This window comes from Engystomops pustulosus, chromosome 4 (assembly GCF_040894005.1).
Source record: "Engystomops pustulosus chromosome 4, aEngPut4.maternal, whole genome shotgun sequence".
Taxonomy (NCBI): Eukaryota; Metazoa; Chordata; class Amphibia; order Anura; family Leptodactylidae; genus Engystomops; species Engystomops pustulosus.
Window position 1 is genome coordinate 158927694 of NC_092414.1, and position 13689 is coordinate 158941382.

The following is a 13689-nucleotide window of genomic DNA, read 5'->3' on the forward strand; positions in this document are numbered from 1 at the left end:
TATCCTCGTGCTCGTGGACAGGTGATTGTATATCAAGAAAAGAAGATTCCGGCACCTCGAGGTAGGCCAGTTAAATGATTTCTCTTTTTATTTACAAAGTGTTATATACAACATGATGTGTACTACGCAAATATATCTCAATCCTGAATGATAAACTCCAGCTTTCCAGAAAATATTTACCAGAGAAGCTTTGCCTGTGTAATAGTTGATTCACTATAGTTCACTATGCAGAATCTTTCTCCAGTTTTTGGAGTGTCTTATGAACTCCTTTTGAGATGTCTTTTGTACCGTAGCGGCTTAGACATTTGGTGTTGAGAGAATATGGAACTTTATAGTTAAAGTTAAACAAAAATTACACTAATTTCTAAGTACTGGAATGGATTTGCGCCTAAATTTCAGACTTTTTGACACAGTCTACCACATCTGCAGTAAGTCCCTTTTATCCACTTAAAAGTACAATGTAAACGCCTGGGAACCGAGCTACTCCAGGACGCAGGTGCGCTTATACATAAACGCGTGCGTCTGAGGACGAGCGACATACGATTTACCGGTTAATCAACGAATAACATTGCTCGTTCCTAAATGCAAGTGTATAGGTCTAAATGCAGGTGTTACTCCCACGTTTTAGGGGTTAATTTAAAACAATAGTGTGTGTATATAGTAGATAGAAGCAGCAGGGGAATATTTGGAAGACTCCTATGAATACATATAAGTTACATCCTTATACTATATAACACAGGGAGCACTCACCAGGCTTTCCTCAGAGCCGCCAATGACGGCAATGTTTACGGTTGCCTAGCGCAACAGCTTCCTTCGCACACGGGTGTGACGTGTAATGCGGCCCCCGGCACACAGCACACACTGGGCTGCGGCTTATTACTATGGGATAGCCATGTCAACTGTTATTTGTAAACTACGCCACATATACTCATTATATGTTGTACCGGGCCAAGTAGTGACGTCAGCACACACCGGGACGGTCACCAGCGCCGCCACAGACTCCTCCCGGCATGCCATGCGGCCTCTTCCTGTGCTAGCGGAGCAGCCTGTGCTGGGGACACGGGCTCTTCTCATAGATGGCTGCTGTATACAGTGTACAGGACGCTCTGTGCTGACACAGCTGCTGTCTGGGGATTCAGGTAACAATGTATCTCCAATGTTCTTATACTGGTGTGTTGGTTATTCATTACAATGTGTGACATTCATAGAGGCATCAATAACAAACTATGCTACAAGTATTCTACACCCCCTACACAGCATTTGTAGACTGTGTTCACACCTTTTGTGTTAGACGGTTCGCACTTATCTCAGTGAGTGATACACAACAATAACATATTCCTTGATATCAATGGACTATTACGGTCTCCACTCACAATAATGTTTTTTTGTTTTTTGTGGTTGGATCGCGTCTTGATCCACATTGGGAGAAACCCATATGCAGGGATGAGTGGACCTGAACTTCAGGTTCAGTATCTTCCGTTCGTAAGCTCCGCCTTATCCGGACATGCTGCTTGATGAGTTTATCATTTAGAAAATGTCTAGAAAACATTATTTAGCAAAAGAAAAGCAGCAAGACTGACTTTACCAATCCACATACTCATCCCTCCCCATTGTGTTCTAGGCCAAAATAATTTTTTGTCCATGATGTCAAGTGACAAGCAAGATACAACCGGAAATGACTTCTTGGAGAAACTGCAAGTCTCATCTCAAGTAGTTCTTGAAACTGCACAAAAAAAAGGACGATCAATATGTCCGAAATGCAACAGTTCCAGAATGTTTTACTGCTATACTTGCTATGTGCCGGTAGAGAGTGTGCCAACAAGTGATATCCCAACTGTAAAGGTAAATCTTATCTATTATGTTTTTGTGTTTTTGCAGGAGTTTGTCCCCACAAACCAGCAGCACCAAACTGTAATCATGATAACACTTAGGTCTGTTTCACATTAGTCCACGATCACAGATGTGACAAGTTCTTTGCCACAGAGTAATCATTATGGTGGGGATCCTATATTGTTATAGGATGCACAGAGTTCTTATTTCCCCAATATGCAGCAGAGCTGACAATCGGCTCCACTACGTATCTGGGAAACAAGAACAGCCCTTAAGCTGCGTGCACATCTTGTTTTTGGTATATGCTCAGCATATAGGTCAGGAAAGCTCCCAACATATACGCTGAGTGTACCCATTGACATATACTGGCAGACGGAGGCATAGTTTTTGCCTCGGACTGACAAGTACATGTCGTGTACTGTAAAAAAGACAGGATGGCAAGACATAGCAAGTCTTTCCGTTCTACTTCCTCCTTCTAAGCCATGTATATGCTTATTGGGGGCAATAGAAACCTGAAGGGAGCAGGAGGGAGGATGCCTTTGATATCACTGTCCATATAAGGTCAATGACATCACTGGGGTAACACCACGTACATCGTCAGCAACCAATGTATCCCACAGTATAAGCATACAGTGGGATACATCTGTGCCATATGTTGTAAGTACCAGAGGGGGACCTGCTCAACGTGTTCTTATAACATATGCGGTTCAAAGGGGTATAAGAGAATCCTTGCATCATATACAACTATAATGCTTGGAATTGAATCGTGTTTTTAACCTAAGAAAGGAGGATCAGCTGCCGGAAGCTGGAACCATGGAATGCAATGGAGCTGATTTCGATTTTCAGATTTTGAGATATCTTAATTATGTTGAGTTGAATTAATTACTAGCCCAGGCCTAGTTTTAGTGTCTAGTGATTGAGCGTTGTGAATAGATGCTAGCATGTGTTGAAGTTCCAAACTGAACGATATCAATATTTTTCTTTTTTTACATTTTAGCTTCCTGTAAAAATTGATATTATTAAACATCCCAATGAAACAGATGGTAAAAGTACTGCTGCCCATGCAAAGCTCCTGGCACATGAGGATGTGACCGTGTATACATACCCATCGATTCCAGATTACGACAAACAGATTCATGAAGTAAGTAAACCTCTTAAGTATGCAGCCTTTTGCATTTCAATTTTTTTCTTACTTAGTTTACATACATGGTTTGGTATTTTAAGTACAAATTATATTTCCTAGTGGTACCATTTCCCATCATCTTTGAGAATGTTGTTAGAAGCAGCATGACTGTGAAAAATGGGCTCACTCCTGTGTCAGAACTCTTCACTGAATGTGTGCACAGCCTCTTGCTCCAGCCACAATTTTGAAATATAAATGTTCCACAGTCCTGCTGGTACTAGCAACACGTAAAGGTATGGTTACACAGAACTATGGTAAAAATTGCCGGTAACTGCCTATATATTTCTGCTAATAGTCATTTTTACAGATAATAGAGTAAAGTTTATTGGACGTTTTGATTTTGTTCTTTTAGGTTGTATTGGTATTTCCTGGCCCAAACGCAGTCTCACTAAAGGATGGCCTTCAGTATCTGCCACAGCATAAAAATCAGAAAAAGGATTTTACGGAGCCAAATATTAAACGTCAACGACTAGATAGATGTGACAATGAAGAAAAAAATGTAACAGATGCTGCACAAGGGATGAATTGCTTGAGGAAAGTTATATTCATTGACAGCACGTGGAACCAGACAAACAAAATCATATCTGATGAACGGCTTCAAGGTAACCCCATAATATTATTGGATGATTACCAAATACATTTTTATCCAAGTGACAGCTCATCTCAGTTCAGAGTGAAAACTTTGTAGCTAATCTTAACCCTTAGTGGTCATTTTTGCATCAGTAGTAGGGATGTGATCTGTGGCACAGGAACAGTACACCTTCAAAAGGTAAGTAGCCTTTTGATATTTTGATTTATTTTTAAGTTAATAGTAGCAATTCTTAATAGCAGTACGAGAGCTTGTTTTCTGCCTAACAAAATGTACTTCTTAGTGACAATATTTCATATTCCATGCTGGTTACTGGAAGATGGAAAATAATTCCAGTATAAGTATCGGTACTTATACGATACTTTCAAAGCCAGAATGCTTCAATACCGGGTTTCTGTTTCGTGCAGTACTGAATGACTTCCACAGACTCCTTGTATCTGTCTGCAGAGGAGACATCGGGCAGGGAATTCTTTTGAGAGATGTGTCAGGTTAACAGCAGAGCTGGGACCACTTCATCAGGTAGACATCACCATCTGTCCATATATGGTCTCCACATCTCCCAGGGATTCCCCACACACAAGGTCTCTCTTTCATTCAATTCAATAAATTTTTGTGTTGGCCCGTCAGGATTTGAACACACAACCTCGACACTACACCTGTAATAGAGATAGAGAGCCTCTATCCACTGGGCCATTGATGGCAAACCTTTTAGGCACCAAGTTCCCAAACTACAACCAAAACCCATGTATTTTTTGCAAAGTGCCAATACAACAATTTAAGCAGTAAATTATTAAGGCACCTGAGGACACCAATACAGTAGAAAGAAGAAGAAGTTTTGGAATATCATTTTAGCTTCCTTTCAGGGTTGTGGGCTGCCTGGAACTGCAAAAGGCCCTGAGTCCTGTCTGGTGAAGTCTGCAGGTGACGGCATGGGTGCCCATAGAGAGGACTCTGAGTACCACTTCCGGCACCCATGCCATAGGTTTACCAACACTGCACTAGGCTATGGGCGTAGTGGTTGTCTATGGGAGGATTTTATGCAACCAAGAGTTTCACTGTGACACAGGCTCGATTCACTGGTATATAGAGAATATATTTTCTCATTTGAGAAAAAATACTCTGCATACGAATATCGTGTATGTGCCGTTTTTTTTTTTTTTTTTTTTTTTTTTGTGGATCCATTGACTTTGGATGTACGTGGTCCACATGTGAACAGACCCATAGGAAACAGTGAGTCCATTTGCCATCCACAAAAAAGGCTTCCATAGGGACATCAAAAGTGCCTACATGAGCCCTAAATTATACTATTTAGCATAGTATTTTGTATTAACATTCCCAGGACAACCTTTACAATACATATTCTCCATTGTCATAAAGCACTAGAACTTCTCCTGACCAATCACTGGTGACCGTTACTGATCGCATGTGTTTCAAAGGAAATGCAAGTGAAATCAGATTGATCCCCGCCCCCAGACTTTTGCAGTGCAATTTTAAACGCATAAGCCCCATGTAACCCCCCCCCCCATAATACTATTTATCTTTTCTTTAATGTATCGTAAAGGTATTGAGTATAGCAATACTTTTCTGGGTATCGTATCACACTCAAAATTCTTCTGTTCCCTATCCTTACACCATTACCTTTTTGGTTGCTTTTTATTAAATTTTTAATGTGTTGCAAAATGGCAAAAACTTGGCGTCTCGACATTTGGGGACAATTTTCCATTACAGGAATAACTTTTTATATACTGATGGATCAGGACTTTTGAGATGCGATGATACACAACAGGTTTCTGATTTTGTTTATTTTTATATTAGTTCTGTTTTAACTTGACGTCACATTAGCGCCAACTAATAGTTATGCACAATTCCCCATTCTGTCCACTCTTTACAGACAGCCGGCGACCTCAGCCAGCTGTCCACAATTCTTGTGAATGCGTGAGATTTGCAGGCAGCCATCATGCATAATTAGTTGTCGATGGAGACATGAGGCGCTCAGGTGACGTCAGCCTGAGTGCCTCAGGCTCATTTACATATTCTTACAAAGTTATTTAATCTACCCGCAACCACTACTGGTAACGAGCACCCCCTACTGGTAATCCTACTTTTTTTTAATTTTATTGCAGTACATGAAGACTTTGCTCGGGATCCATAACCGTGTGCCTTCAACACTCGTATAGATCTTGCTGATTGACAGGTCCTGGAGTCTTATATAGACTCCAGGCTGCCATGGGAACTGATTGTCTCTCCCTAATTACGTAACATAGAGCAATAATAGAAAATGTCAGTGTTCACATGTCGCAACCATTTAACTGTTGGTGGCTTTGCCAGTGGCATTTAAATGGTTAACGACGTCAATAGGTGCCAGCAACGATTACGGGTATCGGGGTGGGTGTTTGCTGCATTATGTGCGTCCTTATCTGCTTAGGGTATAAAGTATTTTTGATACTCTGAAGTGCAAAGAACCACAAGATATGATCTCAAAGGATTATGTTCTTATCTTTAATATCACATTACAAGCCGGTTTCTAGTAACATTCCCTTTGCTGCTACTAAACTTGACTCTTCTTTAACCATTGTCACTTGACTTTGGAGGATATTTTTTGTTTCTAGGTAAACTGGTGAGATTTCATACAAAATATGGAATTCTAGAAATTACATTTCATACCCCACCTGAGGGGGATAGTAGTTTAATTGTGTTAAATTGTGTTCTTTTTGTGAACAGCAAACTGGAGAAACTTTTTTGCACTCTTAAAGGGGTATTCTGGGAATATGAACATGAAAATATGAACGTCTGCTACAAAAAAACCATAATACTATAAATAAGTGATTACAATAAAAACTCAGCCATTAATCACAAAATGGAGGGTAAATGCTTGTTTTTATGATTTATAAAATGTTATGGGCTTTCTAAAGTAGGCGGAGTTATCTCCAAAATAGATGGCACTGGAAACTACAAGTCCCATGGTCCTTCAATTCTCAGTTAAAGCTCCTCCCTCTTATGCTCTGCTCCCAGGCTTGATCTAAAATAATGTCAGGTGTTGACCCTTTAAATGCCTATAGCAAAGTTATGAATTTTTGACGGTGGGGAGTAAAAAATTGAAATGAAAAAGGGCCTCATCGTTAAGGGGTTAAACGGCCAGTAGCATTTTAATTCTCCATAATAGTGTATGATAGCAACATTTTAAATAACAACTAATTACACATCTGCTTATATGTTAATGACCCATTTGTATATGAATAATGCTTATTCCTGGAATACCCCTTTAATCTAGATTGTATGTTTCAAAAGGAAAAGCATTTTATATGAGCAAGCTCAGAATCTTACAAAAGTGAGAGGCGACTTTCATAGTATAGGATATAGGAATGTGACAGCGTATGTTTGTTTTCTTTACATGCAGTTATGCTGCTTTATTTGCTATGACCTATATTACTTTGACTTAACATACTGTGATGAGATTGAGGATGATGGTTAAATACTTGAAGTATATAAATATAAAATCATGAAAAGCAGAATGCAAATGATATATTCATCACAAGGAACAATTATTTATTTTTGCAACCTGCCCCACACATGTAAAAACAGGCAGTTGATTTAACATCTGTTATTTTTTTTATTTAACCAGAAGTATTACATTTTTTTTATTCTTTGACTTTCGATGTGTGTTACTATAGGGTAACGTTTCATGTTCTCTAAATAAATAGTAGTGCCGAAGACCTCTTACTGAATGGCCTACTGGTCACTTAATTTGTGTGCAAAAGAGAAAAAAAAGAGTTCAGCTCACCACTTTGTGTAGTCGTCTTGTTGTCTTTGCCGATGCATGGACGTGCTGTGCAGGGAACAGGGGTAATACATAGACAAAAGAAAGGATCGTCTAGCGTCCAGGCAAAAGGAGATCGTAATTTTTCAATGTTAACATTCCACTTTATTAGAAAAACATATTTAAAAAGCAATGAAGACGTCTCATAACAAAAAGAATCTAACGTGTTTCGGACTATGTGCAGTCCTTAGTCGTAGCTATGACTACGACTACGTGGAGCCATGACTACGACTAAGGACTGCACATAGTCCGAAACGCGTTAGATCCTTTTTTTTATGAGACGTCTTCATTGTTTTTAAATATGTTTTTCTAATAAAGTGGAATTTTAACATCGTAATTTTTCAATCTCCTTTTGCCTGGACACTGGATGATCCTTTCTTTTGTCCACTTAATTTGTGGTAGTAGCAGCATTTATCCATCTGGGAATTGTGATTTTTATAAGTTTAATTCACAATATCTGGCCAGCAGTGTGTGGTGAATCCTGGGGAGGGGCAGCCTTAGGCCTTATTCAGATTCAGCCATTATGGGGGCCGCATTCTGGTGAAGAGTGCTCACCCCTCCTCCTCCTTCTTCGGCCCTCTTCTCGCCCGGGATCTGGTCTGGCTTTAAGCCTTAATTGTATAAATACATTGAATGCGAAACACAATCCTGCTAAGAATAACCTTTCATAGTGCTGATCGTGAGCTGTGTGATGTCACCGGCTGTCTACAGTGCTTTCAGTCGGTGCTGAGTATGTATTTAGATGAGGGGGCGCCGCCGTCTCAGTCAGTGCCTCCGTCTCATGGGAGTACACTTAAAAAAAATACTTTTTTTTTTTTTTTTAATGCTTCTAATTAGGTTTTCAATGATTCTTTCCAGCTCTGGGTTCCTTAGTGCTGGCCTCCAATCCATTGTTGATGCATGGTGCAGAAAATTGGTGGTCATGTGACTGCTGCAGCCAATCAGAGGCTATAACATTCACAGGAGGGAGTTCTAGACATTTAACAATGTTATCTGTGCATTATTTAACTGTATATATTAACAGTGCAAATTACATGCTTAGAATTTCTAAATACTGTTGCTCAAATCACTTATTTGTCCTGACTGTGTTAGGGTTGGTGAATGTTGAATTGAAAGAACGAAAAACATGCTTTTGGAGACATCAGAAGGGATCGCCTGACACCTACCTTTCAACGATAGAAGCCATTTACTACTTTATGGTGGACTTCCATATCCAAATCTTAGAGAAGGACTACAAAGGCGAATACGACAATCTCCTCTTTTTCTTCACTTTTATGTACAAGCTCATCAGAGATGCCAAGCAGGCTGCTGGGAAGTTGTAACACATGGTTTATAGGAAAGTCATTCAGGACTAGAGCAATCATGTAGTGACCAACTTTAATGTAGAGGTATTGTATTCATATTTTATCTCTAACTCGATTTACAAGAAGTGTAGAAAATTCCTGTGAAATGAAGGATTAAAGATCATCCTGTAATTTTTCTATGGACAATAAAGACATTTTTTAGCTCGTTTTGTTTCTTTCTTCTATCGTGTTAACAGATTTGAATGTGATTTTCCCACTTTTAGGACCACCAGGATTGTAAATAATTGAAGGATTGTAAATAAGCACACTGACATACTGATGTGTACCCCCTCTGGCAGGATCTGCCCTTCTTTAGGATTTGTATGCCCTTTTTTTTTAAAATAAGCTCATTTTCATAATTTTAAAGCCTTAAGGGGCTCCAGGCTCTATTAACACCTTAGCATAATTTTCTCCTTTGCATAAGGTGTTTCTTTTTTTTTAAACTAGGGCATAAGAAGCTAAAATAAGAGCAGATCCTTCCAGAGGGGGCACACATCAGCATGTAAGTGCCCATGGTTTACATTTCTTCATCCTTGTGGTGGATCTCTTTATTTTTCAAATATAAAATTCTAAAGAAGCTGTGCCGTGATCATCTTTTCATCCTGTCTACCCGTTTTAAGGCTACGTTCACACACCTTCTCCCCCATACACTCAGCACATACACAACTTCTGGCTTCTGGCTCATTCATATAATTGTAAATTGATTTTAGAAGGAAAGAGAGCATAGATAAATGAGATGATTACCACAGTTGCAGCGCCTATGAGTATGTGTCCCTAGTTTATTCATGTTTGGTTTTGATGATTTTCTTTAAGCGCCAGACAAGTAAAAGCAGCCAAGAGAGCTGCAGAGATCTACAGATCAGGTGGGAGAATGTATCCACAGGTTGTGTACTTCACAAATCTAGCCTTTGTCAAAGAGTGGAAAGAAGGAAGCCATATTTGAAAACAAACCATATGAAACCCATTTGTGGTTTGTAAAAAGCTTTGTGGGGACACAGGTAGCCCTTCACCCTGAACACCACAAACCTACTGTTAAGAATCATGGTGGCAGTATGATTCTGTGGGGATGCTTTGCTTTAGAAGGTAATGAGAACCAAAGACCAGAGTTCATTAGAAGATGGATGGAACAAAATACAAGGCAAACCTGTTTGAGGTTTTAGAAGCTGCAAAAGACTTGATATTGGGGCATAGTTTCAAATTCCAGGTGGGCAAAACCCTAAACATACTTGCAAAAGCACAATGAAATGGTTTAAAGGACTTCTATCACTAGGTTCAAGCATTGTTAACCAGGTACACTTACATACTGGTGTGTGCCCCCTCTGGTAGTGTCGGCTCTATTTTAAGTTTCATATGCCCCTTGTTTTTAAGAAAAAAACAGGCTTTATTTATTCTACTTACAACTCATCTCAGGAAGCCAAAAGTGCAAGATGTTGTTTTTACTATAGGTCTTTTTAATACTGATTTGTTGTAAATAAAGTGCAAGAACTTTTATCATACAGTACTGTGCTATGTGCGTGGTTATTCATGATAGAGGAGGGGACCTTACAGGGAAAACTGTTGGGAATGGGAGTGTTTATCCTCTCCAACAATAAAGAACTTGTGGAACTGACTTGGAGAAAACATCACCTGGAAGAAATCTGTAAACTCCTGAGGTTGAAGTCTTGGATCGGTATAGATTTAGAATTCCCAGCATTTTGATTTATTTTCGTGGATTCTGGATGCACATGATGATACAGCAGTTCAGGTAAAGACCTCATGTACTTATCAAAGCTGCTGTACGATTATATAATTTTTATTCTCATTTTGGTAAACAGAGTCGATAAGTAGGTCTTCTAGGAGTGACTATATAAACTTTGAAGACACAGTACATGTTAAAGTAAACCTGCCACCATGGATCTACCTATAAATGTAGATCGGGTGGTAGATGCATCTCTAAGATGTGAGGATAATAACTTTTAATTCCCTAATATGCAGGTTTTCTAAAGAGGCTACAAGGGTGTGGAGTAGCCGGAGCTGAGGCTACACGGTGCGGCTACTCCACGCCATAGAAGCCTCAGGGAATTAAAAGATTGCGGGAACGTGAGGATTAGCCCTTAAAAGGTGGTAGGTTTCCTTTAAAGTTAAAAAACGCCAGTGACATTGCATTCTAAATTATTTCACTTAACAGAGACCAACAATTCCCAGCAACTTAAGCCTAGCGTCTTCCCTAATTTTCTTGTATTATTGTATTATTCTGTGCTAGTGTCTATTTCTTGTAGGTATTCTAGGTTCCTTAGGTACATGATTCCAAAATGTGTCTTTCTCACAGGATAATTACAAGCATATGTATTGTTTGGAAAATATCACATAATTACTTGGCCTGGACATGAAAGCTGACAGGAAGAAGAATGAGTATCTTTGTATGTTACATGTCAGTTTTTTTGAAGGGAGACTTATCAGTCTTACCTGAGAAGCCTCCATTAATCTAACAATATTACAAGACATATCTTCTTCACTAAGGCATTACTGTCTCTGAACATCTGTTAAAATAAGGGAATATGCATCATTGCCCCTGCAGGATGTGTGTCAGGACTTTCGCTTAACAAATACCATATTCAAATTGAAGGTTTTCGGGGGTTTTTTAAATTTAAACATAAACATTTTGTAGTGTTTTAAAGATTTTCATTAAGCAGGGACAGTCGTTAGTCTTCATAGTTTGCCAATAGATACACCCTTGAACGAAGAACTGGCTATTGTTTGGCACTGCTCAAATATCCAGCTTTGACTAGCTGACTGGGAAATGTTAACAAATGTTTTCAAATTTAAACATGGCTATGTTTATGGGCAAAAAACCCAATATCTGGGACAAGAGATTGGAAACAAGTTGCAGGTTGCTATACAGACCTCTATTAGTCTGTAAGGGGTCATTATATTTTGCCCCAGGGTAGGTATGAATATGAAATATCCTTTAAAGAATCCCCTTTTAGGGTACATTCACACGATGGAATGTTCGCCCCAGGCAACTTACAGCCGCACACGAGAGGAGGAGGGATGTGAGCTACTCGCCCCTCTCCATAGAGAAGTGAGCAGTCGACGCGGTAACACGGCATTGGGGACTAATGTGCAGCCACAAATGGTGCAGCCGCATATTAGTCCCCATTACACTGAGGTGAATGAGCCCTGAGTCATGTGCAAAAAAGTCATATTTAAAATATTTGGCGGTTGCAGGGGAAATGTTACTCCAGATGTCCCTATCCTATATTACCTAGAAACATATTAAAGATAAGAAACTCATCTTTCAGGTCACATCTATGTGGCTGTGTAAGCAGAGAGTTTATTTAACTGATGGAGAAAAACAGTCAACTCAATACAAGCCTTGTAGTTTACATTTGTAGTACATTAGCCTAAGAGGCAGAAAAAAGATACTGTACACCCAAACAAATGGGATAATAAACAAATAGAACTGGAATAGTTGAAGTAGAAAGGGTATATAATACTGTGAAGCCTAAGGGGAGAAATAAATGGGAGTGATATCCTCGCCAGGAAAGGTGCTAATAGGGCACCAGGGTAGAAGATATAGTCAATAGCCTTTGACAAGAAGAAAGTCAAAATTGAGCAATATACAGGAGTACCTTAAAACATCCACGGGGTCCAAGCAGCTAGAAGGGACTCATGATGAAGAGAAGCCGCGACATCCTCAAAGCCTGTGTGTCCAGTGAACAATAGTGAGCGGTTGGCCAACTCCCAGAGGGCACAGGCTGTTCTCAATAAGTGTCTAAGAATAGACTTCCGGTCAAGCTGGACTCGAAGGTCAGAAAAATGTAGAAGGTAGAGAGCCAAAGAGAACAGTAAGGAGAGAGAAAACACCAATTTGCCCCTTGCCCCCTACCAAAAGGTTCACACACAGGGTGAGGCCAAAAGGATGTGCAAAATGATCCCTTCCAAGCTGCTGAAACACAGGCAAAGTGGTGTTGTAGATAGGAGCCTTCCTTAGACTTAGGTGGGGTTAGGAGAGCCAGACCAAGACTCACACTCCTAAAAAGAACAACTCTTCTTGTAAAAAATAAGCCCTTTAACTTGCTTCTTCAGCCAAAAATGTAAAAAGTTATGCATCTGAAAAGATGGTGATGCTAAAATAAATAAATTGAATAAAATACACAATCCCCCCCATACAAAAAAAAACATTAAAAACCCCCCAAAAATACTGTTAGACAAAATGATGTTAATTTTAGCAGAGTTTTTGCGAGCTGCGATGTTCTTTTTAGAAGCGGGGAAGCAACACATGCAGGAAATCGGGCGCACAATGTTAGTGAATCGTGCCAGAGTTCATTCTCGGACACCCGCAGGGACAGGTAAGTAAATGTGCCCCAAACACAGTATAATATAGCAGGTAATGCTTGCTTTGCTTGTTGATTCATACATTCATCTGCATTTGTAGCGTGTAAAACAGTAAACATGTTAAGTCTGTATTCAGGTACAAGAATTCTAAGTAAAGGACAGCTTTACAATGCAAGGTACTGTAAGTCTGCATCTTTTCCAATTAGACTGAATAAAGCTGTCGTATTAAGCTAAATGTCTCCAGTATATTCCCAGAGACCAGGACTGCAGTGTCAGTGGTTCAACGATGGTGCACCATTCAAGCCCGGTGAGGACCTACTGCATCTACATGCCATTAAGTGCGCAAAAGGAATTCCAAGGTTCCCATGCCTTCTGGCAAACGTCAACTGTTGTTTTTCTAGAGAGCACATCTCTTTCAATCGGGCAAATAGTTCTGATTCTGCTGGGGGCGCACTCTGCTTCCATGCCCTTGCTATTAAGCATTTGGATGCTGTACAAAGACTTAGGAATAACTTGGAAAGATGCTTTCTCGAATTACGTGGGGGAACATTGAGAAGATATTGCATAGGATCTAACGGGATGGCACTACCAAACAACTCCCCAGCGAGGG

The 13689-nt window shown here is 39.8% G+C and overlaps 2 protein-coding genes across 10 annotated transcripts in view; one reads left to right on the forward strand and one right to left on the reverse strand.

The window, feature by feature from the left end:
• The window catches only part of FAM227B (family with sequence similarity 227 member B), a 236853-nt gene extending 235806 nt beyond the window's left edge, over window positions 1-1047 (reverse strand). For 2 of the 9 annotated variants that reach the window (XR_011855001.1, XM_072148263.1), the window contains exon 1: window positions 751-1044. The gene's annotated coding sequence lies outside the window, so the exon portion shown is untranslated. Of the gene's footprint in view, window positions 1-750 lie in introns of all 9 variants that reach the window. The other 7 variants (XM_072148265.1, XM_072148266.1, XM_072148274.1 and 4 more) reach the window with 6 other exon arrangements.
• Window positions 809-8928, forward strand: DTWD1 (DTW domain containing 1). Its single transcript, XM_072148278.1, has 5 exons — window positions 809-1139; window positions 1622-1842; window positions 2828-2971; window positions 3366-3615; window positions 8512-8928. The coding sequence occupies exons 1-5, from the start codon at window positions 836-838 to the stop codon at window positions 8739-8741; spliced, it is 1149 nt and encodes a 382-aa protein (XP_072004379.1). The 5' UTR covers window positions 809-835; the 3' UTR covers window positions 8742-8928.
• Window positions 8929-13689: the final 4761 nt, after the last annotated feature.

What these genes read in the sequence shown, in the direction of transcription:
- DTWD1 (XM_072148278.1), top strand. Translation starts at nt 836, where the DNA reads ATGCGGCCCCCGGCACACAGCACACACTGGGCTGCGGCTTATTACTAT. An exon ending in ACGACAAACAGATTCATGAA is followed by an intron (nt 2,972 to 3,365) that starts GTAAGTAAACCT and finishes TTGTTCTTTTAG; the next exon opens with GTTGTATTGGTATTTCCTGG. An exon ending in ATCTGATGAACGGCTTCAAG is followed by an intron (nt 3,616 to 8,511) that starts GTAACCCCATAA and finishes TGACTGTGTTAG; the next exon opens with GGTTGGTGAATGTTGAATTG.